At 35.1% G+C, this 23,453-nt stretch overlaps 3 protein-coding genes and 1 pseudogene across 4 annotated transcripts; 2 read left to right on the plus strand and 2 right to left on the minus strand.

Moving 5' to 3' along the window:
- Positions 1 to 594: 594 nt before the first annotated feature.
- On the minus strand, positions 595 to 3,617 carry BFN1 (bifunctional nuclease i). The gene is made up of 9 exons (XM_086662310.1): positions 3,238 to 3,617; positions 2,807 to 2,987; positions 2,562 to 2,669; positions 2,323 to 2,378; positions 2,143 to 2,226; positions 1,606 to 1,701; positions 1,168 to 1,232; positions 995 to 1,068; positions 595 to 816 (listed from the first exon to the last, which is right to left on the minus strand). The coding sequence occupies exons 1-9, from the start codon at positions 3,373 to 3,375 to the stop codon at positions 683 to 685; spliced, it is 936 nt and encodes a 311-aa protein (XP_086518436.1). The 5' UTR covers positions 3,376 to 3,617; the 3' UTR covers positions 595 to 682.
- Positions 3,618 to 6,332: 2,715 nt separating this feature from the next.
- On the plus strand, positions 6,333 to 9,738 carry LOC147560217 (receptor-like protein kinase THESEUS 1 pseudogene; annotated as a pseudogene). The gene is made up of 2 exons (XR_015234771.1): positions 6,333 to 6,705; positions 6,794 to 9,738. The product of XR_015234771.1 is annotated as a receptor-like protein kinase THESEUS 1 pseudogene (transcript).
- Positions 9,739 to 11,121: 1,383 nt separating this feature from the next.
- Positions 11,122 to 14,827, plus strand: LOC147560218 (uncharacterized). Its single transcript, XM_086662323.1, has 6 exons — positions 11,122 to 11,816; positions 12,727 to 12,906; positions 13,468 to 13,549; positions 13,632 to 13,739; positions 13,861 to 14,019; positions 14,454 to 14,827. The coding sequence occupies exons 1-6, from the start codon at positions 11,415 to 11,417 to the stop codon at positions 14,648 to 14,650; spliced, it is 1,128 nt and encodes a 375-aa protein (XP_086518449.1). The 5' UTR covers positions 11,122 to 11,414; the 3' UTR covers positions 14,651 to 14,827.
- A 292-nt stretch (positions 14,828 to 15,119) lies between these two features.
- On the minus strand, positions 15,120 to 17,723 carry LOC147560219 (protein ULTRAPETALA 2-like). The gene is made up of 4 exons (XM_086662332.1): positions 17,603 to 17,723; positions 17,282 to 17,519; positions 16,016 to 16,322; positions 15,120 to 15,545 (listed from the first exon to the last, which is right to left on the minus strand). The coding sequence occupies exons 2-4, from the start codon at positions 17,514 to 17,516 to the stop codon at positions 15,365 to 15,367; spliced, it is 723 nt and encodes a 240-aa protein (XP_086518458.1). The 5' UTR covers positions 17,517 to 17,519; positions 17,603 to 17,723; the 3' UTR covers positions 15,120 to 15,364.
- Positions 17,724 to 23,453: the final 5,730 nt, after the last annotated feature.

Raw genomic sequence — 23,453 nt, forward strand, 5'->3', positions numbered from 1 at the left:
CCCTATACAGCTAGTTAAGCATAAACCCATCTTCTTTTCTTTAGCTTTTTTTATAACCACTGTCTCTTTCTCTTAATTTTCGGTCAAAGACTCGAAATTGGTGGAAATTGTTTGAAAAGAGAGCAATTAAATAATTTGGGTGAATATTCATCTCTTTTCTTTTCAACAATTTTAGAAATAAACGTCATCTATCGTCTCTTTTCCACTAGCTGATGCAAAGCCAAACAACCCATTATGCTAGAATTGACTTTGATTAATTTTGGGAGAGGTTATGTGAAAGACTTTTTTTTTTTTTGTGAAAGACATACAAAAATAATGTAATAATAATTTTGGTAGCAAGTATGAAAAAGGTTTTCAAAAAAAAAAAAAACAAGTATGAAAAAGGTTAGTAGTGTCAAGTAGGCGACCCATCTTAAGGCGGGTTGGATCTTGACGCGAGAAAAAGGTTACAAGATTTTTATGTTCAAGTTTGACCAGCAAGATGCTATCTCATATCAGGAGATGTACTTTAGATAACATTATTGACATACCACCCAACAATCGTTTTTCCTTGAGAAAGAAGAAAATGTCTATTTTGTATTTTTTAGAAGGGGATAAGTTCAAGGGACTAAATTGTGATTGATGTCTTATTTTGTATACAAATCAATTGAATCAGACTGTCTTCATATACAAGAGTTAAGCTTTATGATGACATATCTTCATCTTCTGATTCAAAGTGTTGACCACTAAAGACCTTATTCAAAATCATTGACAATCTGACTCCACCCTGAGCTATTCTTTTGGTAACAACTGGCAACCTTGATTTGAAGTAGTCTTCTGTTCAACACCAAAAAAAAAGTAGAGATTTTAGATTTCTATTTTGCCTCAAAACCATTTTTCATATTTTTTTTAAGTCAGATGTGATGTCTGATTCAAAATCTCAATTGACTTGAGCCAGCTTTAGATCTTTAATTCTTAAAAAACAAGCATTACACCTGCTGAAGAGTTGTATTACCTGTTAGGGTTTCACCTGGTGTGATACCTTTGTAACCATATTTGCAAGCTAAGCTTATGCTCTCTGATGCATATCTACCCAGGCAATAACAAAGAAACAACGACGAAAATTTCAACCATATATAGAAAATATAGTAACAATCTAGACTGAAATTTTTTAAGTTCGTCACTTACTTATTTGTGCAAGATACAAGATTATCACAATCTTTCCAAGCTAACATGTCATCTGACCAATTTCCCTGCACAAATCAATCACACCCATAAACAAGTAAACCGAAAGTTAGTATGGTTTTTGGACATTTTTCTCATTGTCTGAAGCTAATTTGTCTGGGTTTGGATGATCATCTGATTCAAATGGACCAAAAATCATTCAAAATCAACTATCTAGACGAGTCAGACATTACAAACTAGATAGAACAAGAGTACTGAAATCCAAATAGAGTCAATTCAAATCTCAAATCTAAATTCCTATCATTCGAGTTAATTAAGACTTCGAATTATATTTCCCATATGTCTTAGAAAAAAACAAACACTATCTAAGATTTTTCTGAATTTTGATCTATCCAACACAATATAATAGGTGAAAATGAGGGGAATGTTACATCATCTTACTTTAGTGATGCTACTTTGTATGTCATCTTGGAAGAGGTTCATGTCTTTGTTATAATAATCTTTCATTGCTTGAAGGATGATATCACTATCCCAAACCTAGAAAAGCATCAGACAAAAAAAATATATTATGGTCAATAAGTATCTAATACTCTTGGTTTAGTTTGGAAAAATTCGAATAAAATTTTGGATTATATTAGTTTGAAAACAAACATATTTTGGAATCAAGTGATTTGACGACTCTGTTTATAGCGATAATAACTTCAATATCTTTCTTCGATGTATGATTGGGCCTTCTGTTGTTTTTTTGTACCCAGAGAGGTACATATTCTCGAGACCTTTTTCATTCGTTTTACGACAAAGTTACAATAAAATAATATTGATTTTCATTTAAAGATGGATTCTTAGCAACGGTTACCAAAACTTCTTAAAACTTGAAGTTCAATAACAATAGTTCATATGAGAAGTGTTGCTATATAACCGTTATAAATTACATATTTACCATTCTGTTATGTTATTTAAATATCGTATCAGACTCACATGGTGAAGGTTAGATTTGCGTTTATACCACCGTAGTGGTATAGTATTTCCACCCAGATCACTAGTGAACCCAACGTGCATCGGCTGAATAACAAAAGAAAATATAAAATCAAAGATGTTAAAATGTTCATCAGAATAAGAATGGAAAAAATATTTATGAAGATATAGTTTTCAAAGAACCTGATGAATATCTCCCATAAGGTGTGATAAGAATAACAAAGCCTCAGTCAGATTATCTGAATAAAAACACAACAAAAAATTGTTAGCCAAATAAATGTAAATTTTAACAATTTCTCAATATTTTATAAGAAGATAGGCGGAAGCTTAATACCGATGTTCAAACGTATAAAAGAAAAAAAGAAAAAAAGGTCAAGTCGCTTAGGGTATGGTGGGTTATATCATTAGGTTGGTGTACTTACAACGACGATCAGATGATCCTTCTCGATAGTGCGTTAGCTGAGACGTGAAATTGCGAATAGCACCAGCTACACACATGTCCTTTACTCCATGTTGATCATGACAATCTCCTATAAAATACGAATTTCATATATCATTTGCAACGGTTAAATTTACCGTTGCAGTTACAACATTGATAAGGAAGGAAAAAAGTGAAAGAAAGCAAATAAAGTATAAGAAAAAGAAAGAGAAGGGGAAATTGGATTACTTGAGTAATCAAAAGTACAAGCTTGGTCTGGAGTATCAATGAAGTGAAGAGGACTAGTCCATTGATATTTATGCCAGTGACGGATTTGATCTGGCCAAGTACAAAGAGCCGATAGGTCACCATTCGCGTAAGAAGGTAACAGATTATGTATAGCTGACGCGGCATCTTCCTCTAAAAGAGACTGAAAATATCACATTAACTTTCATTTAGTTAGTTAGTACTACATTTACCAAACTCAAAATGTTTACGGAAATGCTATTTGGTTTGAAATTGGGTGCCGACCACTGGCCGAAGTCTGATGTGGTCAGTTCCAGTTGGTCGGGCCATGTGGAGAGAGATTTGATCGGCTACATCAGCCTTCGGGTCTATGGGCCGGCTCTGATTTTCGGGCCAAATAATAGCACTTCTGAAAACATTTATGGGTTAATTACCTGAGCTATGCGGCATGTCATGATATGACCCTCTTTGCTCCAGGCCTCAACTCCTGCCCCCCATAAGAAAACCAAACTCACCAACAAAACATGAATCTGTAATACAGAAAACTTCATTGAACCTCCAAACTTCCTCATTCTCTCAACTTTACCATAACTACATATAAATATTTATATATATGTAGAGAGAGAGAGAGAGAGATAGAGAGGATATCCTTGAGTACAAGGTATCATATGTTAGTGCCAAATGAGTGTCCCAGAAGTATAAGCTATCAGTACTTTAAGTTAAGGCATCAAATTAAGTTAACTAGGAGTAATAGAGAAAAGAAGCAAGCAACAAAATGAGAGACATTCTTTACATTACTTGTTATGCCTTATCCACCAAGAGAAAAACACAATAGTCAAGAAATTTAAGTTGGTGAGTTTGGCGTGAAGGGAACTTAAAGCTAGATATAGTTTTTTTTTTACAATGTGATCGGAGCTAAGACTAAGTGATTGGCATGCATGTGATCTATGTCAATCAACACAAGGATACATGTCACACGCGCCATAATAGTCCCACATGGACACATAATACTCTTATGGTGTGTTTGGATGGCGGAATCATGAATCCACGGATTCATGAGTCCGCGGATTCATGAGTCCGCGGATTCATGAGTCTTTGGGATTCATGAGTCCATGGATTCATGAATCCAAGTAATATTTTTTTGCTTGTTTGGCAACTAAAAATCCTATGATTTATTATTATTTCAGTATTTTTAAACGTCTTTAGAAAAAATATGATTTTTGAAAAAAATAATTATTTTGAAAAAAAATAATGATTTAGTAGAAGGAAATATTTTTTTGTTGATTTTTAAGTTTGAAATTTAGGTTCATTAATCCAAAATCCTAGCAAATTCTAGGGGGTAGAGTGGGATTTTGGTCCAATACAAATTTTGGAATTAGGAATCCTTAGGATTCAAGAGTCCTAAGATTCTTGGTAGCCAAACAGACCAAGGATTCATGATTCCTACCAAATTCCACTTTTGATAGGAATCCTACTTAGGAATCCTGCAACCAAACACACCATTAATTTTTTTTTTCTTATATAATTTGGAGTTTATTATAATAACCCTTATGATTTTCAAAGGTAATTGTGTTTTCTTGAGAATGGTAGAGAACACTATCAAGTTTCTCATCAAACCCTAGGCAAGATAGTGCTAGTTTGGTCTAAACATGATAATTGTCAATAGCTAGGCCGGTTGTTTTAGTGTATATAATGATAGTTCTCCCATCATACAAGAGTTGAGGTTATTTAATAGTGTGAAAGTGATAGTTTTTTTTTATGACAATTATATACTTAGGAAGTGCTATCATCTTCAAATGATATATCTCCCATAGTTGAGTTTATTTAATAGCCTGAAATTTATAGTTTTCCATGACGGTTATATATTTATGAGTGCTATCAACATCCAATCATCTTTCAAAAAAATTAAATAGTGTGAACCAATTTATTTATCGAAACCAGAACCATAAACCAATTAGAGCGACCGAACCAAAACCTATACTAATGATTTTTCTTATCCTGTGATATAGATTTTGTCTCTATGTCCTACATTTAAAGGAGAAAGAAGACTAACAGTAAACTACTTTAAGTAATTGATGGGTGGGGAGTGTCATGTTCTTGTGACCCAACTCTCTTTACATTATTTAGAGAAAACATTATATTAGTCTTTCTTTCACCATGTGGACGTCATAGATATTTAGACGTGGGAAATGACAAAAGTTGTGTGACCCCAAACTGTGTCCTCATTATCTTTCAAATAAAAAATATTTACTACCAAGTCATATCTACTATTGCAACAACTACGAAAAAAAAGTCATATCTAGTGGAAATTGAAATCACACTATTTAGAAACAAAAAAATGTCCTAATCTAATGTTATCCACGATTGCCCAACCCAAATGTCTAAAATAGCGAGTGATGTTTCAAATGTCCTCATCCAAAAGTCTAAAATAGCTCAACTTTCTTACCTTTTTCTTATAATTCACTTCAAACATCTTCTCAAACCAACGAAACAAAGGATAGTTCAAAGTCGGTGAAACTGACGTACTTCATCTTTTCAGGTATGTGCTACTCTTTTTAGATAACAAGAAAAAGATTAAAAAAAAATGATGTTGATGACAAAGAGAAAGAAGATGGAGATAAGAAAGAAAAGATGAGAGACAGAGGCAGAATGAATAACACTGATACAAGTACTTCCTTAGTATCTTTCCACTCAAGGAAAAAGATTAAAATGCCCTTTGTCTTATTTGACAAAGAAGTCACCCAAAGAGCCAACAATGAAGTATTTTTTTTTAGGGAAATTTGGCCAAAACTCCCTAAAAACTTTGGCCTTTGGTTAAAAAGGATTGGACAATTTTTTATGGGCTTCAGCTCCCTGTGGCATTTTTGTAAATTATCTAATATAGGGAAAAGACAAAACTGACCTTATTGCAAACTAGTTTGCAAACCAATTTGCAAAGCAGTGCAAACTAGTTTGCAAGGCAAACCAGATTGCAAACTAGTGCAAACCAGTTTGCAAATCAGTTTGCAAATCAGTTTGCAAAGCTCTGCAAGGCAAACCAGATTGCAAACCAATTTGCAAAGTAGTGCAAACCAATTTGCAAAGTAGTGCAAACCAGTTTGCAAATCAGTTTGCAAACTAGTTTGCAAAGCTTCGCAAAATCAAACCCTAACAAAATAAGTAACTAAGAAGTAAGATTATATAAAATGTGAGGGTTTTTGGAAAATCTGAGGGTGTTTCTAAAATTTTCCTTTATAGTTTATACAAAGGTCAATTCAGATATACAAAATTAAGGGATTTTTAGAATTGTCCTTCAAGCCTATTTCCAAACTTTTCATGGTGCCTAGAAGGAAAAAAAGATAACTTGTCTTTTTGACAAAAAAAAACAAAAAATTGGGTCTCCAGCCCAATTTCCTGTTTTTTTTATTTATCATTTTTCGAGAATCAAATCGTAAGGGTAATTTGGAAAAAGAATAATAATAGCGTTAACGGAGTGTGGATGAATATTCCTAAACAAAAAATTCGAAGGGCTAAATAGAAGTTAAGTAACAAAACAGAGGACCAAACCAGAATGAAACCCCATGATTAAATACCTTTTCCTTTTCATTTTGTCATTTTTAACTCACAGGAGAGCTAGAGGAAGTACAGAGTCAGATAGAGAGAAAGAGGGAATAGAGATGATTAACTTTTAACATAACAATGTCGTGTTCTTCTTTTCTTCTTCTTCCCCCCCTTCCCACCTGTGACGTGTTGTTGTTTGCTTTTTCTGTAAATCAAATCAAACCCTAATCAAATAATCTACAGCCTGGAAAGTCACTATTTTTCAGTTTGAACTTCGAAGATTTTATAAAGGAAAAAAAAAAACAAATCTTCAAATGGTTGCTTTCATTGTGTAAATCATATGAATTTCAACACTGATTAAGGTAAGACAATCATTAAATAAAAGTTTTATCTTCTTCTTCTTCTTCTTCCTCTTCTAGCTAATTCTTAGCTAGTTTTCCTCGTTTCCAGGAAGTTCAGTGAATTAGGAAAGTGGGGTTTCAATGATATTTGCCTGGCAATCAAGAACAATGGGTTTTAAATTAAGGTTTTGGGTATCTGGGTTTCTCAGATTTTGACATTTTAAAGTCTGGGTATCAACCAATTTTCAGCAATTAAGGGTTCTTTTGAAATTTGGGTAGTGAATATTTTCCAAATTCAGCTTTTGGGTTTTTTCACATGAACTGAAGCAGAGTAGATGATAAAGATGAAATTACTAGTACAATGGATTCCTCTGGTTCTTATTGTTCTTGTCAGTTGTTCTTCTGCTTCATTTACTGCTACTGATAATTACTGGATTACTTGTGGTTCATCACAAAATGTTTCAATTCAAGGTCGAATTTTTATTCCTGATTCGAAACATTCTTCTATTAAGTTAAATAGTAAGCAAAACTCCATTTTTAGGTCCAATTCTAGTGTTCTTGTTCCATCTCCATTGGTTATGTCTGTTAGGGTTTTTCCTGTACAATCTTCTTACGAATTTGAAATCAAACGAAAGGGTAGGCACTGGATTCGTTTGTATTTCTACCCACTTCCTGATTCAAATCATAATTTGAGATCTGCTTCATTTTCAGTAGTTTCAGATAAATTTGTACTCTTGAATAACTTCAATTTCAGAAGTTATAATTCTTCTTATCTCTTCAAAGAGTATAATCTCAATGTGACCTCTGATAGTTTAACACTATCGTTTATTCCGTTGAATGATTCGATAGCTTTTGTTAATGCGATTGAGGTCGTATCGGTTCCAGACGAGTTGGTTTCCGATACGGCCATGGCTATTGCTCCTTTTGTCACTGTTAATGGTCTCTCTGATAAAGCCATGGAAACAGTTTACAGGTTGAATATGGGAGGTCCATTGGTCACTCCTCAGAATGACACTCTTGGGAGAACTTGGGAAAATGATGAGAAATACCTTCATATTAAGAATTCAGCTGTTCGTGTATTGGTTAACCCTTCGACGATTAAGTATCGAGCTGTAGTTACTCCTGAAATTGCTCCAAATTGGGTTTATGCCACAGCTGAGAGAATGGGTGATGCAAATACATCGAATTCGAACTTCAATATGACTTGGGTATTTTCTATCGATACAAGATTTTCGTATTATATTAGGTTTCATTTCTGTGATATTGTTAGTACTGCTCTTAATTCACTTGTTTTTAATGTTTATGTCAACTCTAATCTTGTTACGAGTTTGGATTTATCGTCTATAACTGATTCATTGGCTTCACCATATTACAAAGATATCATCTTCAATTCTTCGAACGCTTCCGATACTTTGTCTGTAAGTGTTGGACCTGATCCAGTTGCAGAAGTCAAGGATGGTATTTTGAATGGATTAGAGATCATGAAAATCAGCAATGATCTTGGTAGCTTAAATGGGTTTCTTCCCGTTGAGGCGATTCTTCTGAAAATGAACTCGAAGAAAAGGAAAACAGGGATTATTATCGGCTTGGCAATGGGAGTTTTTACATGTCTGGTTTTAATAGCCTTGTTGTTTTATTTCTTATTTGTTATTCGGAGGCGGAAGGATAAAAACCAGGGGCATTCATGGCTTCCGCTGCCCCTAAATGCAAACTCACAAACCATGACTAGGGTTTCCGTGACTTCTCAGAAGAGTGGAACAACTACCGTGGGCCGATATTTTGCTTTCCAGGAGATCATGGATGCAACTAACAAGTTGGACGAGAGCTTACTTCTTGGAGTGGGTGGATTCGGCAAGGTTTATAAAGGAACACTTGAAGATGGAACAATAGTGGCTGTCAAGAGAGGGAACCCAAGATCCGAACAAGGTCTCGCCGAGTTCCGTACTGAAATTGCAATGTTATCTGGACTTCGCCATCGGCACTTGGTGTCATTGATCGGATACTGTGATGAACGGTCGGAGATGATTCTCGTTTATGAGTATATGGCTAATGGGCCTCTTAGAAGCCATCTTTACGGAACGGATATTCCATCTCTTTCGTGGAAACAAAGGCTTGAAATATGTATCGGAGCGGCTAGGGGACTACATTATCTCCACACTGGGGCAGCTCAGAGTATAATTCACCGAGATGTGAAAACGACGAACATTTTATTGGACGAAAACTTTGTAGCTAAAGTTGCTGATTTTGGTCTATCAAAAACAGGTCCGGCCCTAGATCAAAGCCATGTTAGTACTGCAGTTAAGGGTAGTTTCGGATACCTTGATCCCGAGTACTTTAGGAGGCAACAATTAACCGATAAGTCGGACGTTTACTCGTTCGGGGTAGTTTTAATGGAAGTTCTCTGCTCAAGACCTGCACTCAACCCTGTGCTTCCTAGAGAGCAAGTTAACATAGCAGAATGGGCCATGAGTTGGCAGAAGAAGGGCTTGCTGAGCCAGATCATGGACCAAGCTTTGGTAGGGAAAGTGAACTCAGCATCTCTTAAGAAGTTCGGTGAGACAGCTGAGAAGTGTTTATCGGAATACGGTGTTGATAGGCCAAATATGGGCGATGTTTTGTGGAATCTCGAGTATTGTCTCCAACTCGAAGAAACCTCAGCTGCATTTTCCGAGGCAGAAGATAATAGCACAAATCATATCCAAGATATCTCACCAGTTCAGCCATTAGATGCGAGCACGAATAATGCGGCCGAATTTGGGAATTCAGGAACGGATGACGATGATGCAACCAGTGCAGTTTTCTCTCAGCTAGTTAATCCTCGAGGAAGATGAGTCGTTAGCCGAAAGAGGTCTGTGTTATCAGTTTTTTCTATATGGTCATTCTTTTCTTTCTGTTTATATGTCATCTAAAGGTTGAAATTTCTCCATTGTTTGATCTAGACTAAGTTCTTGGTTACTAGTGAGTTACCAGTGTGATCTTTATATTTTAACTAGACATGGATTGTAAAGATGTAAGTTAGGTTATAAAAGAAAATAAAACATAGCTTTTGATTTCCGTCACGGGTATCTTGTGCTAAATATTTTGTTATAATAGAGATAGAAATTCGTTACGATTCACCGTGTCAAATAGTTTGATGAAGGATATACAAGATTATAAAAGAAAATAAAACATAGCTTTTGATTTCCGTCACGGGTATCTTGTGCTAAATATTTTGTTATAATAGAGATAGAAATTCGTTACGATTCACCGTGTCAAATAGTTAGGTTATAAAAGAAAATAAAACATAGCTTTTGATTTCCGTCACGGGTATCTTGTGCTAAATATTTTGTTATAATAGAGATAGAAATTCGTTACGATTCACCGTGTCAAATAGTTTGATGAAGGATATACAAGATTAACAAAGTTCCTCACTGTAACAAAATGTTCTCTGGAATGTGGCAAAATCATAGGGTTGCCGGTCCCCCTGTAGTTTCTCAGATTTGATAGGGTGGAAATATTTAGGGTGGCCATTCATTTTAAGATATCAAGTGTTCAAAGTTTAGGTTTAGGGTTACTTTTGTTATGCTGTGGGGACGACCTTTTAGATGTTTTGCAACATTTTATTGTTACCTCTTCTGACGCTTTGAAGATATTTTGAGACGCTTTTTGAGTTTCCTCTGTGCTTTTCTTTTGGCTCTTTGGTGACACATTGGGCTTTACTTTTGCGCGTTTCCGGTGTAACTTTTGTGACCGTTTTTTGGAAGCCACTTTTTGCAACAAGTTCACTTTTCCCACTTTGGGGTTTAGGGGTCGCTTTTACGGGTCGTTAAAAAATGTCGCCAAAACTCAAAAGTGATCTCCTAAGTTTTGCTTAAAAGAACACCCAAACTGTTACTAAACAACATATAATTTTCTAACATTGTAAGAGCTCTGACCTCTAAAAATAGCTTCCATCCCTTAAAGTTTTGCCTATTTCCTAACATTGGTGAGGGTTATATATTTCTCTGGTCCCTCAAAGCAATTGAAATATGGGCTTTAATTTGCAGTTAAACTATGCAAGTTTTTTTTTGTTGAAGGGAAAAACAAACAAAACAAACAAACTACAACTTCAAATCTGACGTCATCATCTCCTTCGAGTGCCACGTCCGTTTGACACCGTATTTCCTCCCCCACTTGGCTAAAGAATAAGCTAGAGTATTGATCGATCTCGGGCCGTAGTGAAATTGGATTTGATCGAAGCTAGCTCGGAGAGATCTAATGTCTTCCATGTGATTCAGTGATTGCCACTTGATATCATGTCTCTGGTCTTGCACATTTTAACTGCAAATTGTTGCTATATGTTTCACATGAACTCTAATAAAAAATCAACCTCTTAAAATAACTTGTGACGATAAGCCCTTGACAATCTACTGATGTTGTCTCCGCTTTTAATACCCAGTCCAACACATGCAGGGTTTTATTCTTATATGAGTTCTCACAACTTCACTAACTTCACTCAAAAGGCATAGACGTCCCAAATTATTGACCTCACTCATATAGTTCAGTCAGGATCTAAAAATTTTCCTACTCAATATGGGATTGTAAGGGAATCAAATTGAACTAATAACTAGTTAAACATAATTTATAATATTCGATTTGAAATCTGTGTCAGCTAAAAATGGTCGGCAACCCAATGATGCTAGTCCTAGTCGGAATTGAACATGAAGCTTGTATAAGATCATTTTTGGCAACACTTAGAGAACACTTCCTCCATGATTTCCCATTCCTTCACAAAATTAAGGTTCCTATCAAAAACCTACCCAAACTTTTCTCACTATAAATTTGACCATTTCAATTCAAATACTACTTCTCACTCCCACTACTTTTTCCGACTCCGGCAACTCTTCAACTCACCGGAAACAATGAAAGCAGTAGTTATAACTACCCCCGGCGGTCCAGAGGTTCTTCAGTTACAAGAAGTTGAAAACCCTAAAATCAAAGACGACGAAGTTCTAATCAAGGTTGAAGCATCAGCATTAAACAGAGCTGATACACTTCAAAGGAAAGGATCATATCCTCCACCTCAAGGTGCAAGTCCTTATCCTGGTTTTGAATGTTCTGGAATCATTGAAGAAGTTGGAAATCATGTTACTAGGTGGAAAATTGGGGATCAGGTAATACAAATTTCATTCATTTTCGTGTTAGAATTTGATAATTGATGATTTTAAGGAGTAGTTAATTAGGGATTTCCTTTATTTGAGGGTTATTTGATGTTTTTGGGTTTAGGGTAAGGTTTAGAGTCTTGAAATTTGGTGATTACCCTAAGTTTTTCATCAAGTACTTGACTTCACCGAATAAATAGACAAATTGATAGATAGATTGATAAACCATAGACTTGTTTCCGCGATAATTAGGTCAAATGTGGAAATTATATTGGATAATGTGGTTTGTCTAATCAAATTGGGCACTTCATGGATGAACTAGCACTTGGATGAGACTCAAACACCAAAAGAATATAAGCCACTACGTGAAAACTGTTGATAAGTGTCTTGAAGACCTCAAACCCTAAATGCGTCTCGAAGTCCATAGGTGGGTGTCAATGTAAAGGGGTAATTTGTTTTTCTCTTTTGGAGAGATACATGGAGGCAGGCGTAGAGTGCTAGGGTCACTGAGTTTTTTATTCAAGAAGTTTCGAGAAATCCCTGTGACCTTGTTATTCATATACAGTGAAAATCATGCCATCGTTCACTGTGAAGTAGGTTATACGTCCGAAGCACTTAAATCTTTTGCGTTCCTGTGTGATTGCTTAGTTTTATTACTGCTTTTCTGCTTTACTGTCTATCGTCATAACAAAACAATAGAACTACATAGATTCTAGGGTTAGAATTCATCATAAGCTTTTGATTTTGCTGTCTAAGGTGAAGATATATGCACCTATGCTATGTATTGACATAGAATCATTGAACGAGGTTGAGCATTGGTTAAATGGGATACCCATTCTGCTACTCGAGTTATGCTGATTTTAGGTGTAAGTTTTACTGCACGATAATTCATGGAAGATGGTTATTTCTCCTGTTGTTTTAGGTTTGCGCACTTCTTAGTGGAGGAGGGTATGCACAAAAGGTAGCTGTTCCGTCTGGGCAAGTTCTTCCCGTTCCAACTGGTATTTCTTTGAAGGATGCTGCTGGCTTTCCTGAGGTTGCATGTACTGTTTGGTCCACTGTTTTTATGATGAGCAAGCTAACTTCTGGCGAATCTTTCTTGGTGAACCTCTCTCTGTCTCAATTATCCCTATTTAATGCATAATTCACTGGAGACAAATATGAAATGAATCCAGTTAAATGATAATAGTTCAATTCATAACGATCTTCCTGACCCCATGCAAGTTATAACCTTACCAATCTACAATGACCAAAAGATATGGGTTCAGTTATATTTTTCCGCGTAAATGAGACTCCAGAATTTAACATATGGTAGTCCGACATCGCTGGGGGAGCCTAGAGCTTGGGCTATAGGTGTGGGATCAAGCGCTGAGGCCTTTTGGATGGGGGTGTGGAGCCTCCGTTGGAAACATAACCCTGTAGGTGTTGGTCAAGTGCTTGAGTGGCAAAAGCAGAGACAGTATCGGTAACCGCTCCAATCGTTATGTTACATGTACCATATGCTCCTTTTAGGGGAGAAGAAACTTGCATGTAATGTGTGGCATAACTATACATTTTTATAATCCAAAGTGCTTTGGACTATGCCAAATCCAGGTTGATAACAAGATGTTTGAGGTTTAACTGTCAATGCCAACGATAAAAACTGAGTAGAACTGAAATGCAGGTTCATGGTGGATCTAGTGGAATTGGCACATTTGCTATTCAGATAGCTAAACACTTAGGAGTAAAAGTATTTGTCACAGCAGGTGCATTTGTCTCTATTTTTGCTAAAATAGATTCCCTTCACTATCGATCTGAATAATGGTTCTAATTAAATTTTTTATTCAGGAACCGAGGAGAAGTTAGCCTTTTGTAAGGATCTTGGAGCTGATGTCTGCATCAACTATAAGACTGAAGACTTTGTTGCTCGTGTGAAAGAAGAAACGGGAGGAAAAGGTATATACTTCTGATACTTTAATTCAACTTTATATGATGTTTTGAGAACCCTTTTTGTGGATTTGTGCTCTTTCGAATACTACCATTTCTCGAGCTAATGCGTCTTTTATCAATACGGCAGGTGTTGATGTTATACTGGACAATATTGGAGCGCCCTATTTCCAAAGGAATCTTAACAGCTTAAACATCGATGGTCGACTCTTTCTACTCGGATTCCAGGGTGGTACAATAACAGAAATTGATCTCCGATCTGTATTTGCAAGGCGACTTACTGTGCACGGTATATCCTTACAACCCCTCACTTGAAATTCAAAATTGTGTCGTCAAAACATGTACTCTTTCCGTTTAGTATCATAGCAGACATCTCGGAATAACCAAGAAACTACGTAGTTTAACCTTCACCGCCACAAGCTAGATTTATCAGGTTTAATCTAGCCCACATGCCACGATTAGAATATAAACTAAAATACCAACTAGCGATCTAAAAGCATATAACATGGAAGTGTGAAGATTTTATCATCTTTTTTATCATGGTCGGTGCAAGAAAAATAAGTGAAATAATAGTATACCGGTAAAATTTCTCTGAATTATCCGTACTTACAGAATTCATTGAATAAGCGCTATGATTTACATAGCTTTATTGAATTGGATGAAACCATTAGTTTTCCTACTGAAGCTTATAGGTTTCCTCTGACGGCAACCCTCTGCATACAGGAGCAGGCCTGCGATCTAGAAGCTCTGAGAACAAAGCCATAATTGTTAGCGAGGTAGAAAAGAATGTTTGGCCTGCAATTACTGCTGGCAAGGTGAAGCCTGTCATCTACAAATCCTTTCCCTTATCTGAAGTGGCCGAAGCACACAAGTTGATGGAAAGCAGCAATCATATTGGAAAGATAATTCTCGTTACATAGTCATCATGCTTTAGTTTCAATTCTCTCGGGTATGCTTTTCGACTTAATAAACAATATCATGTAGGGGGAACAAAAGATAAATAATGTCAAGCCTTTTCTCTTATTCACTTTCATTAGTTTATGTAAACAGAATTTGAGCTAATTGCAATAAAAGTAGTTTTTGTTGGATCTCTTTTATACCTATTCTCTGCTTATATATATTTGTGATAATTTTGATGTTGAATCAAGTCACAAAATCATTCTATGTCCTCTAGTAGTATAAAAATGAGATGAATATTTTACTTGAAACAACCCCACCCAAAAACAGGTTAATGGGGTAGCCAAAATAAATCCGGAAAGAAAACCAAATTAGACAGAGTCTCCTCTATAAATCAACTTGTCGGGCGTCATAGATGTCCCTGCAATCACAAATTACCAAGAGAGTTTTCCAACCTTTTGGTAAAAGATCTTTAATACAAGCCAAGACAGGAAGTTCAAGTACTCACCTTATGATAATATAAAACTGCAATTCAAGTTCAGATTTAAACTTTGGTGAATACCAAATCCATGAATCCATGATAGGAAGTTCAAGTTAACCAAGAACAAAAACAGAAACCGAAAACACAAAAGAGTACCAAGAAACTGTCTATATGAAGGAGAAAGATCTATATGAAGAGAACCCAGGTAACAAGCAAACACATAGTTTAATGGTTGAGAAGATATGAAGGAATAGTTCTAGACAGTTTGATTACTCCTCTTGAAGTCAAGGCAATTTGAACAGTCGCAATCAGAGAATCGGCACATGTTGCACCCAAAGCAGTAACATCTATCGCAACCACGGCATTTTGAGGATTTAGGGCAACGACTGAACATACGGCGGCTTTTGGTTTCCCTGTCAGAAGTCTCACATGTTTTACTGAAAAACATAAAGAACCATTAAACCAAATATTAGAATTTGCAATTAGGAGTAAAATGAACTAAATCATATATACACATACATATACATATATATATATATATATATGAAAGGCTCTTTATGTATACATCCTTGAGCAATAAAAATCCTAACCAAATATACCCATATTAACGTGACACATCGCAAACACGAAAAGAAATAAAGAATGTCTCACTTCGCCAGTAAAAAGAGAAATAATCTCAATGAAATGTGGGGTTTTCTCTTCATTATTCAAGAAATGAAAACAATTACTTTTAGCTATCTCAGTTCATGACTCGTGGGGTTTATGCTTTTTAGCAATTGATTGACCGAAAAACTATCTTATAACAGCATAAAATATCAAGAAATTAAGGCCAAGTTAAGGTTTTGATTGAAGCATACTAGCACAAATCATTTAAAAGAAAAATATTATCACAAAGTGAGAAACTTACTTGTCATAAGGAAGATCAGCACATTTCCACTTGTTATATAGACGAGCATCATGATATAATCTGCATTCTGTCTCGTTTCTACAATGGAACCTACGCGACTTGTTACACTCTGGACAAGTAAGAAACTCGTCTCGATGGGTAACTCGCACAAACCTTTTCGAAGGATGGGCTTGTTTGTAATACTTTAGGAGTGACGTCTTTTCAAGCGGAACTTTATTGCTCTTAACCGTCACCCAAATGTTCTTTTTCCAATTTTTGTTTTGTTCCTTTTCAGCATGTTTCTCGAATTCTGCTGGTTTAATCTTATCTGCTCAACATCCATGCATGAATTGAAAAAAAACATGATTAAGGTAGGGCTTGTTTGTTACTCTAAACATCTCAAATCTATCTGAAATATGATTTATATTAATGTACGTCATACATATTTTATATGAAATGGTGTATATAATTTTCTGAACAAAGTCAATGCATAATTTTATCTTTTTAACATCATATCTTAAAACAACTTCTCCTATCCAATCCTGACATAGTACACAACTGAAACATTTACAACGACCAGTTTTGAGATCCAACAAACAGTAGGTACAAGAATACAAAAGCTTGTATTTAACTTCCAAAGTTAATTCCGATATCAACATTTAGAAAAACAAACACTACCTAAGCCAATGTTATGAATTATCATAATCAAATACTAAGCAAGCAAAAAAACACATCTCAACCATGAATTGTTTAGAGAAAAGTGAGCCAAGGTCTCATTAAAACAACTATCTTAAAGATATTACCCACCACAAGAAATAGTGTTTAGATTACTTCTATCAACTTACAAAGTTGTTTACTTTTATTATAAATGTACTTCTACTTTAAAACAGGAAACAAAATATCCTTCCCTTGGATCAAACAAGAATCATGCATATAGACTTCAACACTTAATATCACTTACTTTATGGTACAAACCCAAATCTTTTTTTTTATCAACTAGTCATAAACTAAAGATGATGAAAACCCTAATTTGAACTATATATCCAACTTGAATGTAAGAACAATTAAAACTTTAGTTTAAGAAGATATCAGCTCACATGCCAAGAAAAATAAAAAACCTTCTTGTTCTTGAGAAGCCTCTGAAACCCAAAACAGAATGACAAAATATGAAGCTAAAAACTAGACACACAGTCATATATGCTCAAACTTTGAAGGTAAAATGGAAATATCTATAAGAAGATGATGAAGACCCATTACTCAGATAGAGATCTAAGTGAAAGAACTGACCTTCCTTGCAACCAATTGTACAATTACAGTTTATCCAGAGATCACCCTCGCGATTAACCGTAAGTGTACCACAAGAATCTCCAAATTTTGTACTTGTACAGCCACACATCACCTCAAGATAATCTTTTTCAATCTTCACATGATACATATCTTTGAGCTCATCTTCACTAAAGAGCACTCCTGGAGTAATAACATCTCTGGGGACAATCTCTGTCATCTTTCTCTTTCTACCCATGATCTGATCAGAAAGGGTTAGATGAAAATGATATAGCTAGAAAACTCAAATGAAAAATTCATAAATGGGAATAGTAAATTCAATACCTGATTATAGGGTAAGAAATCTATACAAAGATTGCTACAATCAAGAGAATATCGGTACGTTGGAGGCGACTCTTGAGCGAATCGAAGCGATCTTCTAGCGAAGCGATCCTCTGTAGAAAGTAGTACAATAGATAAGGAGGGAGGGAGGGAGGAAGAGAGAGACAGAGAGAGAAAGGTTAATGAACTAGCTGCATGGACATGAGGAGGGAAGGGAGAAGAAACCAAGGTTAAGTCTTCCTTATGTAAAGGAGAAGAGTTTATATAGGGACTTTTCTTTGTGTTTCTACTTGTGTCTTCTCATTGACCTACTTCCTCTCATTTTCCATTCATGTTTTAATAACATAACAACCCTAATCCTAGGGGCATGATATTTTTTTTTTATGAAAGTAGGGATATGATATCTAACAACATCTTTATTTTTCTTAAGTTCTGATTGAGATTTTATTTTCAAAATTAGGGTAACATAAGGATGGAATTGGCCTATATATACATATCAATTGACTTTCATTTGTTAGGTTTGGGTCTAATGAATTTTGGGCTAACTCGAGAGTATTCAATCCGATGGTTTGCGTTTTTTAACGTGCGTCTTTAATATACGTGCTTCAAAGCGTGAGATGTTAGATTTATTTTCTCGATTTTTATGTCATAATCTTTAGGATATGATAAGATTGTGGAGAGACTTTACCTGGCGTGATAAGATTGTCGAGAGACTTTCATTTGTTAGGTTTGGATCTAATGAATTTTGGGCGAACTCGAGAGTATTCAGTCAAATGATTTGCGTTTTCGGCGTGCGCCTTTAATATACGTGCTTCAAAGAATGAGCTGTTAGATTTATTTTTTCAATTTTTATGTCATAATCTTTAGGATTTGATAAGATTGTCGGGACACTTTACCTGGCGTGACAAGGTCTTTTATTCTATAATAATTGAAGAAAGATTACTTCCGTAAAGAATTTGGATTCTACAGCGGAATTAAACTTGTACTGTATTTTAGAGACATTTTTCCATTAACGTAGATGAGATTCATGAACACAAACTAAACTATAAGCGCGTCAAGTAACATATAGTTGTCCGCATACTAACAACCCCATTAAAACGTTTGTATATATACACTATGGTCCTAGATTCAAAAAGCTTAAACTACTTTTCCTGTGTGCATACAACCTGTAGCCGTCCTAACTGATTATGCACAAGGAAAAGTGTGTGACTATCACACAACTTTTAGCATGAATTGGACAAGAAAATAATGACCGAAAAATATTATTGATATCATAGTTTTTTTTTGTTGAAATGTATTGTTATCTTAGTCAGTTGGCAATAATTAAACCCATGTCAAAAAAAAACTTCTTGCAGTAATCGTTGATTTTCATACCGAGGGTACATGCATCAATCTACTATACACATAAGCACGACGAAAGCTTGTAAATATTGTTTTAGCAAAAACAAGATTAAAACTTACTTATACATGACTAGATATGATTTTGAGACGTCTCTAATTGCAAATTATCAGAATTCTTTGCTAGTACTCAAAAAAAATTAAAAGAGATGAACCACATGATGGATGCATGTATATGAAGGATATTTATGAGTAATTATATCACTATTTGGACTAGTTATGATTTTTACGTTCAAAATGTGAAGTTAATTAATTTGTTTAGGTAGGGAGCTCAAGAAATTTCTATTGTTCATACCTTTTAGACAAGGAATTTGCAATTTTAGCTAATATTAAGAAGCTAACCCACTTTGTCCAACCCATACGTAGCCAAGAAGAGGAAGAAAAACCAGCCTTGGCATTTGTCTATTATGACCCTCTCTTTGTCATTTGTCTATTACCCTCTCTTTAAAATTCAGGGGACGTTCTCTGTATCTTTTTTTTAAGACAACTGTAAACATTGTATTATTTATATATCATCAGTTAACAGAAAGAAAAATATAATCAACACAGAAGAATTAAAAATTTGATAAAAGCAATTTGAAACTTATACTCCTAGTTGTAACCATCAAGGTTGTATCAGAAACGGCCATGAAAACCATCTTGTATCTAGCAGCTTTTAAGTCATTCTCCGACCACGACTTTTATCGCTCGATAGAACATGACTCACATACCTGCAAGTACGTAACCGCCGACTAACAGTCTGACCCATGACCACCATTTCGGAACCAGAATCATCTCAAACTACACTTGAAGCACCAAGTGGAAAAAAAATTCTTAACTTCAAAAAAAGCCTTTGTGTTTTTTTAAAGGCAAAACCAAAAGATTCCACGGTTACCCCTCAGTATTCACTCAATAGTCATGTCCCATCACAATCCGACGAGATCGCAATCGAACACTTAGTAAATTGGGTCGCTGACCAAGTCTGAGCTGAAAGACTCAACGAAAAGTTCGAGATCGATTCGGTTGGAGATGGTATAGATGGATATTTAACATGATTTCAGATGGTCGTTTTTCTATTCTTATCAACGAAATCGCTCCGGCATTTTTTTTCGTAGTGATAAGGGTCTTCCTCAAGGAGCCCCATATACCCTTTCCTCTTTCTGAGAAGTTTTCTCTATCCTTATGAAGCAAGATATCTTTGAATTTACTTCAAGTTTCTCTGTAGGCAAGGATTCTTCTAATCAAGTGACCATTTATGTATAGCTCTGATTTCAGTAGATTTCTCAATCTATTTGAAACTATCAAATCTTGAAACTATCTAAGCAAAGAATTTTTTTTTTTGGTAATGTAAATAAAATACTTATTACCCCAAACTGCCAATCTAATACATGGCAAACAAAAAAATCTTGAACATTTTTTTTCTCCTCTCACAAATAACAAAGTTAAACTATTCAAGTTAAGATAATATGAAATTGCAAATTCAATCTTTGGTGAATATAAAAAATAAATCCAAGACAGGAAGTTCAAGTTAACCAAGAACAGAAACAGAAAACCAAAAACATAAAAGAGTAGCAAGAAACTGTCTAAATGAAAGGAGAAAGATCTATATGAAGAGAACCCAGGTAACAAGCAAACTCATAGTTTAATGGTTGAGAAGATATGAAGGAGTAGTTCTAGACAGTTTATTGGTTACTCCTCTTGAAGTCAAGGCAATTTGAACAGTCGCAATCTGGGAATCGGCACATTTTGCACCCAAAGCAGTAACATCTATCGCAACCACTGCATTTTAAGGATCTAGGGCAACGACGGAACATGCGGCGACTTTTAGTTTCCCTGTCAGAAGTCTCACATGTTTTACTGAAAAAAAATAAAGTAAGAACCAGGAAGCCAAATATTAGAATTTGCAAATTGGAGTGAAATGAACATCATGATATATTCTGCATTCGTCTTCGTTTCTACAGTGAAATCTTCGCAACTTGTTACACTCTGGACAAGTAAGAAACTCGTCCCGGTGTGTAACTCGCACGAACCTTTTAGAGGGATGGGCTCGTTTGTAATATTTAAGGAGTGATGTCCTTTCAAGTGGAACCTTATCACTCTTAATTGTTACCCATATATTCTTTTTCCAATTCTTGTTTTGGGTTTTTTCAGCATGTTTTTCGAATTCTGCTGGTTTAACCTCATCTGCTCAACATCCATGAATCCAAAAAAAAAAATCACATTAAGGTATTGTTTGTCTTTTAAACGTCTAAATATATCTGAATATGATTCATATTTATGTATATTTTACATTTTTCATATGAAATGATGCATATAATTTTTTGAACAAAGTCGATGTATAATTTTATCTTTTAACAACGTCATAGCTTAAAGCAACTTTTCCTATCAAATGCTGGCATATTATATAGCTGAAACATTTACAAAGACTACGTTTGAGATCTAACTCAGTTAACAGTAGATAAAAGAATACGCAAGCTTGTATTTAGCTTACAAAGCTAATTCAGATATCAACTATATGCAGCAAAAAAACACTACCTAACTCAATGTTATTATTTATCATAATCAAAGAGTAGGCAAGGAAAAACACATCTCAACCATGAATTTTAGAGAAAAGTGAGTCAAGGTCCCATCAAAACAACTATCTTAGAGATACCCACTACAAGAAATAGGGTTTAGAGTACTTCTAGCTATCAACTTACAAAGTTGTTGTTCAACACAAAAAACTTACAAAGTTGTTTACTTTTATTCTAAATGTACTTCTACTTTAAAAACAGGAAAGAAAATATCCTTGGGCTAAACAACAATCATATAGAGTTCAACACTTGGTATCACTTACTTTAGGTTGCAAACCCAAAAGAAGAAAAAAGAAGTCTTTTTTTTTTTTATCAACTAATCATAAACTAAAGATCATGAAAACCCTAATTTGAACTATATACCCAACTTGAATATAAGAACAAGAAAAACTTTATCTTAAGAAGATATCATCTCACATGCCAAGAAAAATAAAACTTGTTGCTGAGGAGCCTCTGAAACCCTAACAGAATGACTAAATGAGCTTCATATTTCAAGCTAAAAACTAGACAAGAAAACACAGTCATATATGCTCAAACTTTGAAGGTAAAATGGACATATATATGAAGACCCTAACAGAACTATGAAGACCCATTACTCTGATAAAGATCAAAGTGAAAGAACTGACCTCCCTTGCAACCAATGGTACAATTACAGCTTATCCAGAGATCACCCTTGCCATTAACCCTAAGTTTACCACAAGAATCTCCGAATTTACTTGTACAGCCACACATGACCTCAAGATAATCTTTTTCCATCTTCACATCATACATGTCTTTCAACTCATCTTCACTAAAGAGCACTCCTGGAGTAATAACATCTCTGGGGATAATCTCTGTCATCTTTCTCTTTCTACCCATGATCTGATCAGAATGGATTAGATGAAAATGATAGAGAAACTCAAATGAGAAATTCAGAAATTGGAAAGCATTATTAACTTCAATACCTGATTATAGGGTAAGAAATCTAGATAAGATTGCCACCACTAAGAGAATATCGATAAGTTGGAGGCTACTCTTGAGCGAATCGAAACGATCGTCTAGCGATCGGATCCTCTGTACAGAGAGAGAGAGAGAGAGAGAGAGAGAGAGAGAGAGAGAGAGAGGTTAATGAACTAGTTATGAATGAAGGTTAATGCACTAGTTGCATGAACATGAGGAGGGAGGGGAGAAGAACCCAAGGTTAAGTCTTCCTTAGGTAAAGGAGAAGAGTTTATATAGGAATCTTAATTTCTTTCTTTTCTACTTGTGTCTTCTCATTGACCTATTTACTTTCATCCTCTATTCATGTTTTAATAACATAACAACCCTAATCCTAGGGATATGACATCTAACAACATCTTTATTTTTCTCAAGATCTTATTGAGATTTAAAAAAAAAATATTAGGGTAACATTGGGATGGAATTGGCTTACATATATATATATATATAGGGAAATTTGGCCAAAACTCCCTAAAAACTTTGGCCTTTGGTTAAAAAGGATTGGACAATTTTTTATGGGCTTCAGCTCCCTGTGGCATTTTTGTAAATTATCTAATATAGGGAAAAGACAAAACTGACCTTATTGCAAACTAGTTTGCAAACCAGTTTGCAAACCAATTTGCAAAGCAGTGCAAACTAGTTTGCAAGGCAAACCAGATTGCAAACTAGTGCAAACCAGTTTGCAAACCAGTTTGCAAATCAGTTTGCAAAGCTTTGCAAGGCAAACCAGATTGCAAACCAGTTTGCAAATCAATTTGCAAATCAGTTTGCAAAGCTCTGCAAGGCAAACCAGATTGCAAACCAATTTGCAAAGTAGTGCAAACCAGTTTGCAAATCAGTTTGCAAACTAGTTTGCAAAGCTTCGCAAAATCAAACCCTAACAAAATAAGTAACTAAGAAGTAAGATTATATAAAATGTGAGGGTT

The sequence above is a fragment of the Eschscholzia californica genome, unplaced genomic scaffold (assembly GCF_041429995.1).
Source record: "Eschscholzia californica isolate CP2 unplaced genomic scaffold, dmEscCali1.0.p SCAF_2, whole genome shotgun sequence".
NCBI classification, from domain to species: Eukaryota; Viridiplantae; Streptophyta; class Magnoliopsida; order Ranunculales; family Papaveraceae; genus Eschscholzia; species Eschscholzia californica.

Coding starts and splice junctions, on each gene's coding strand:
- BFN1 (XM_086662310.1), bottom strand. CDS start 3,375: ATGAGGAAGTTTGGAGGTTCAATGAAGTTTTCTGTATTACAGATTCAT. Junction 1,069..1,167: donor CTTGTATCTTGCACAAATAA/GTAAGTGACGAA, acceptor TTGCCTGGGTAG/ATATGCATCAGAGAGCATAA. Junction 817..994: donor ACCAGGTGAAACCCTAACAG/GTAATACAACTC, acceptor GGTGTTGAACAG/AAGACTACTTCAAATCAAGG.
- LOC147560218 (XM_086662323.1), top strand. CDS start 11,415: ATGATTTCCCATTCCTTCACAAAATTAAGGTTCCTATCAAAAACCTAC. Junction 13,550..13,631: donor AAAAGTATTTGTCACAGCAG/GTGCATTTGTCT, acceptor TTTTTTATTCAG/GAACCGAGGAGAAGTTAGCC. Junction 14,020..14,453: donor AAGGCGACTTACTGTGCACG/GTATATCCTTAC, acceptor CTCTGCATACAG/GAGCAGGCCTGCGATCTAGA.
- LOC147560219 (XM_086662332.1), bottom strand. CDS start 17,516: ATGGGTAGAAAGAGAAAGATGACAGAGATTGTCCCCAGAGATGTTATT. Junction 16,323..17,281: donor TACAATTGGTTGCAAGGAAG/GTCAGTTCTTTC, acceptor GATGTTGAGCAG/ATAAGATTAAACCAGCAGAA. Junction 15,546..16,015: donor GCTGATCTTCCTTATGACAA/GTAAGTTTCTCA, acceptor TATGTTTTTCAG/TAAAACATGTGAGACTTCTG.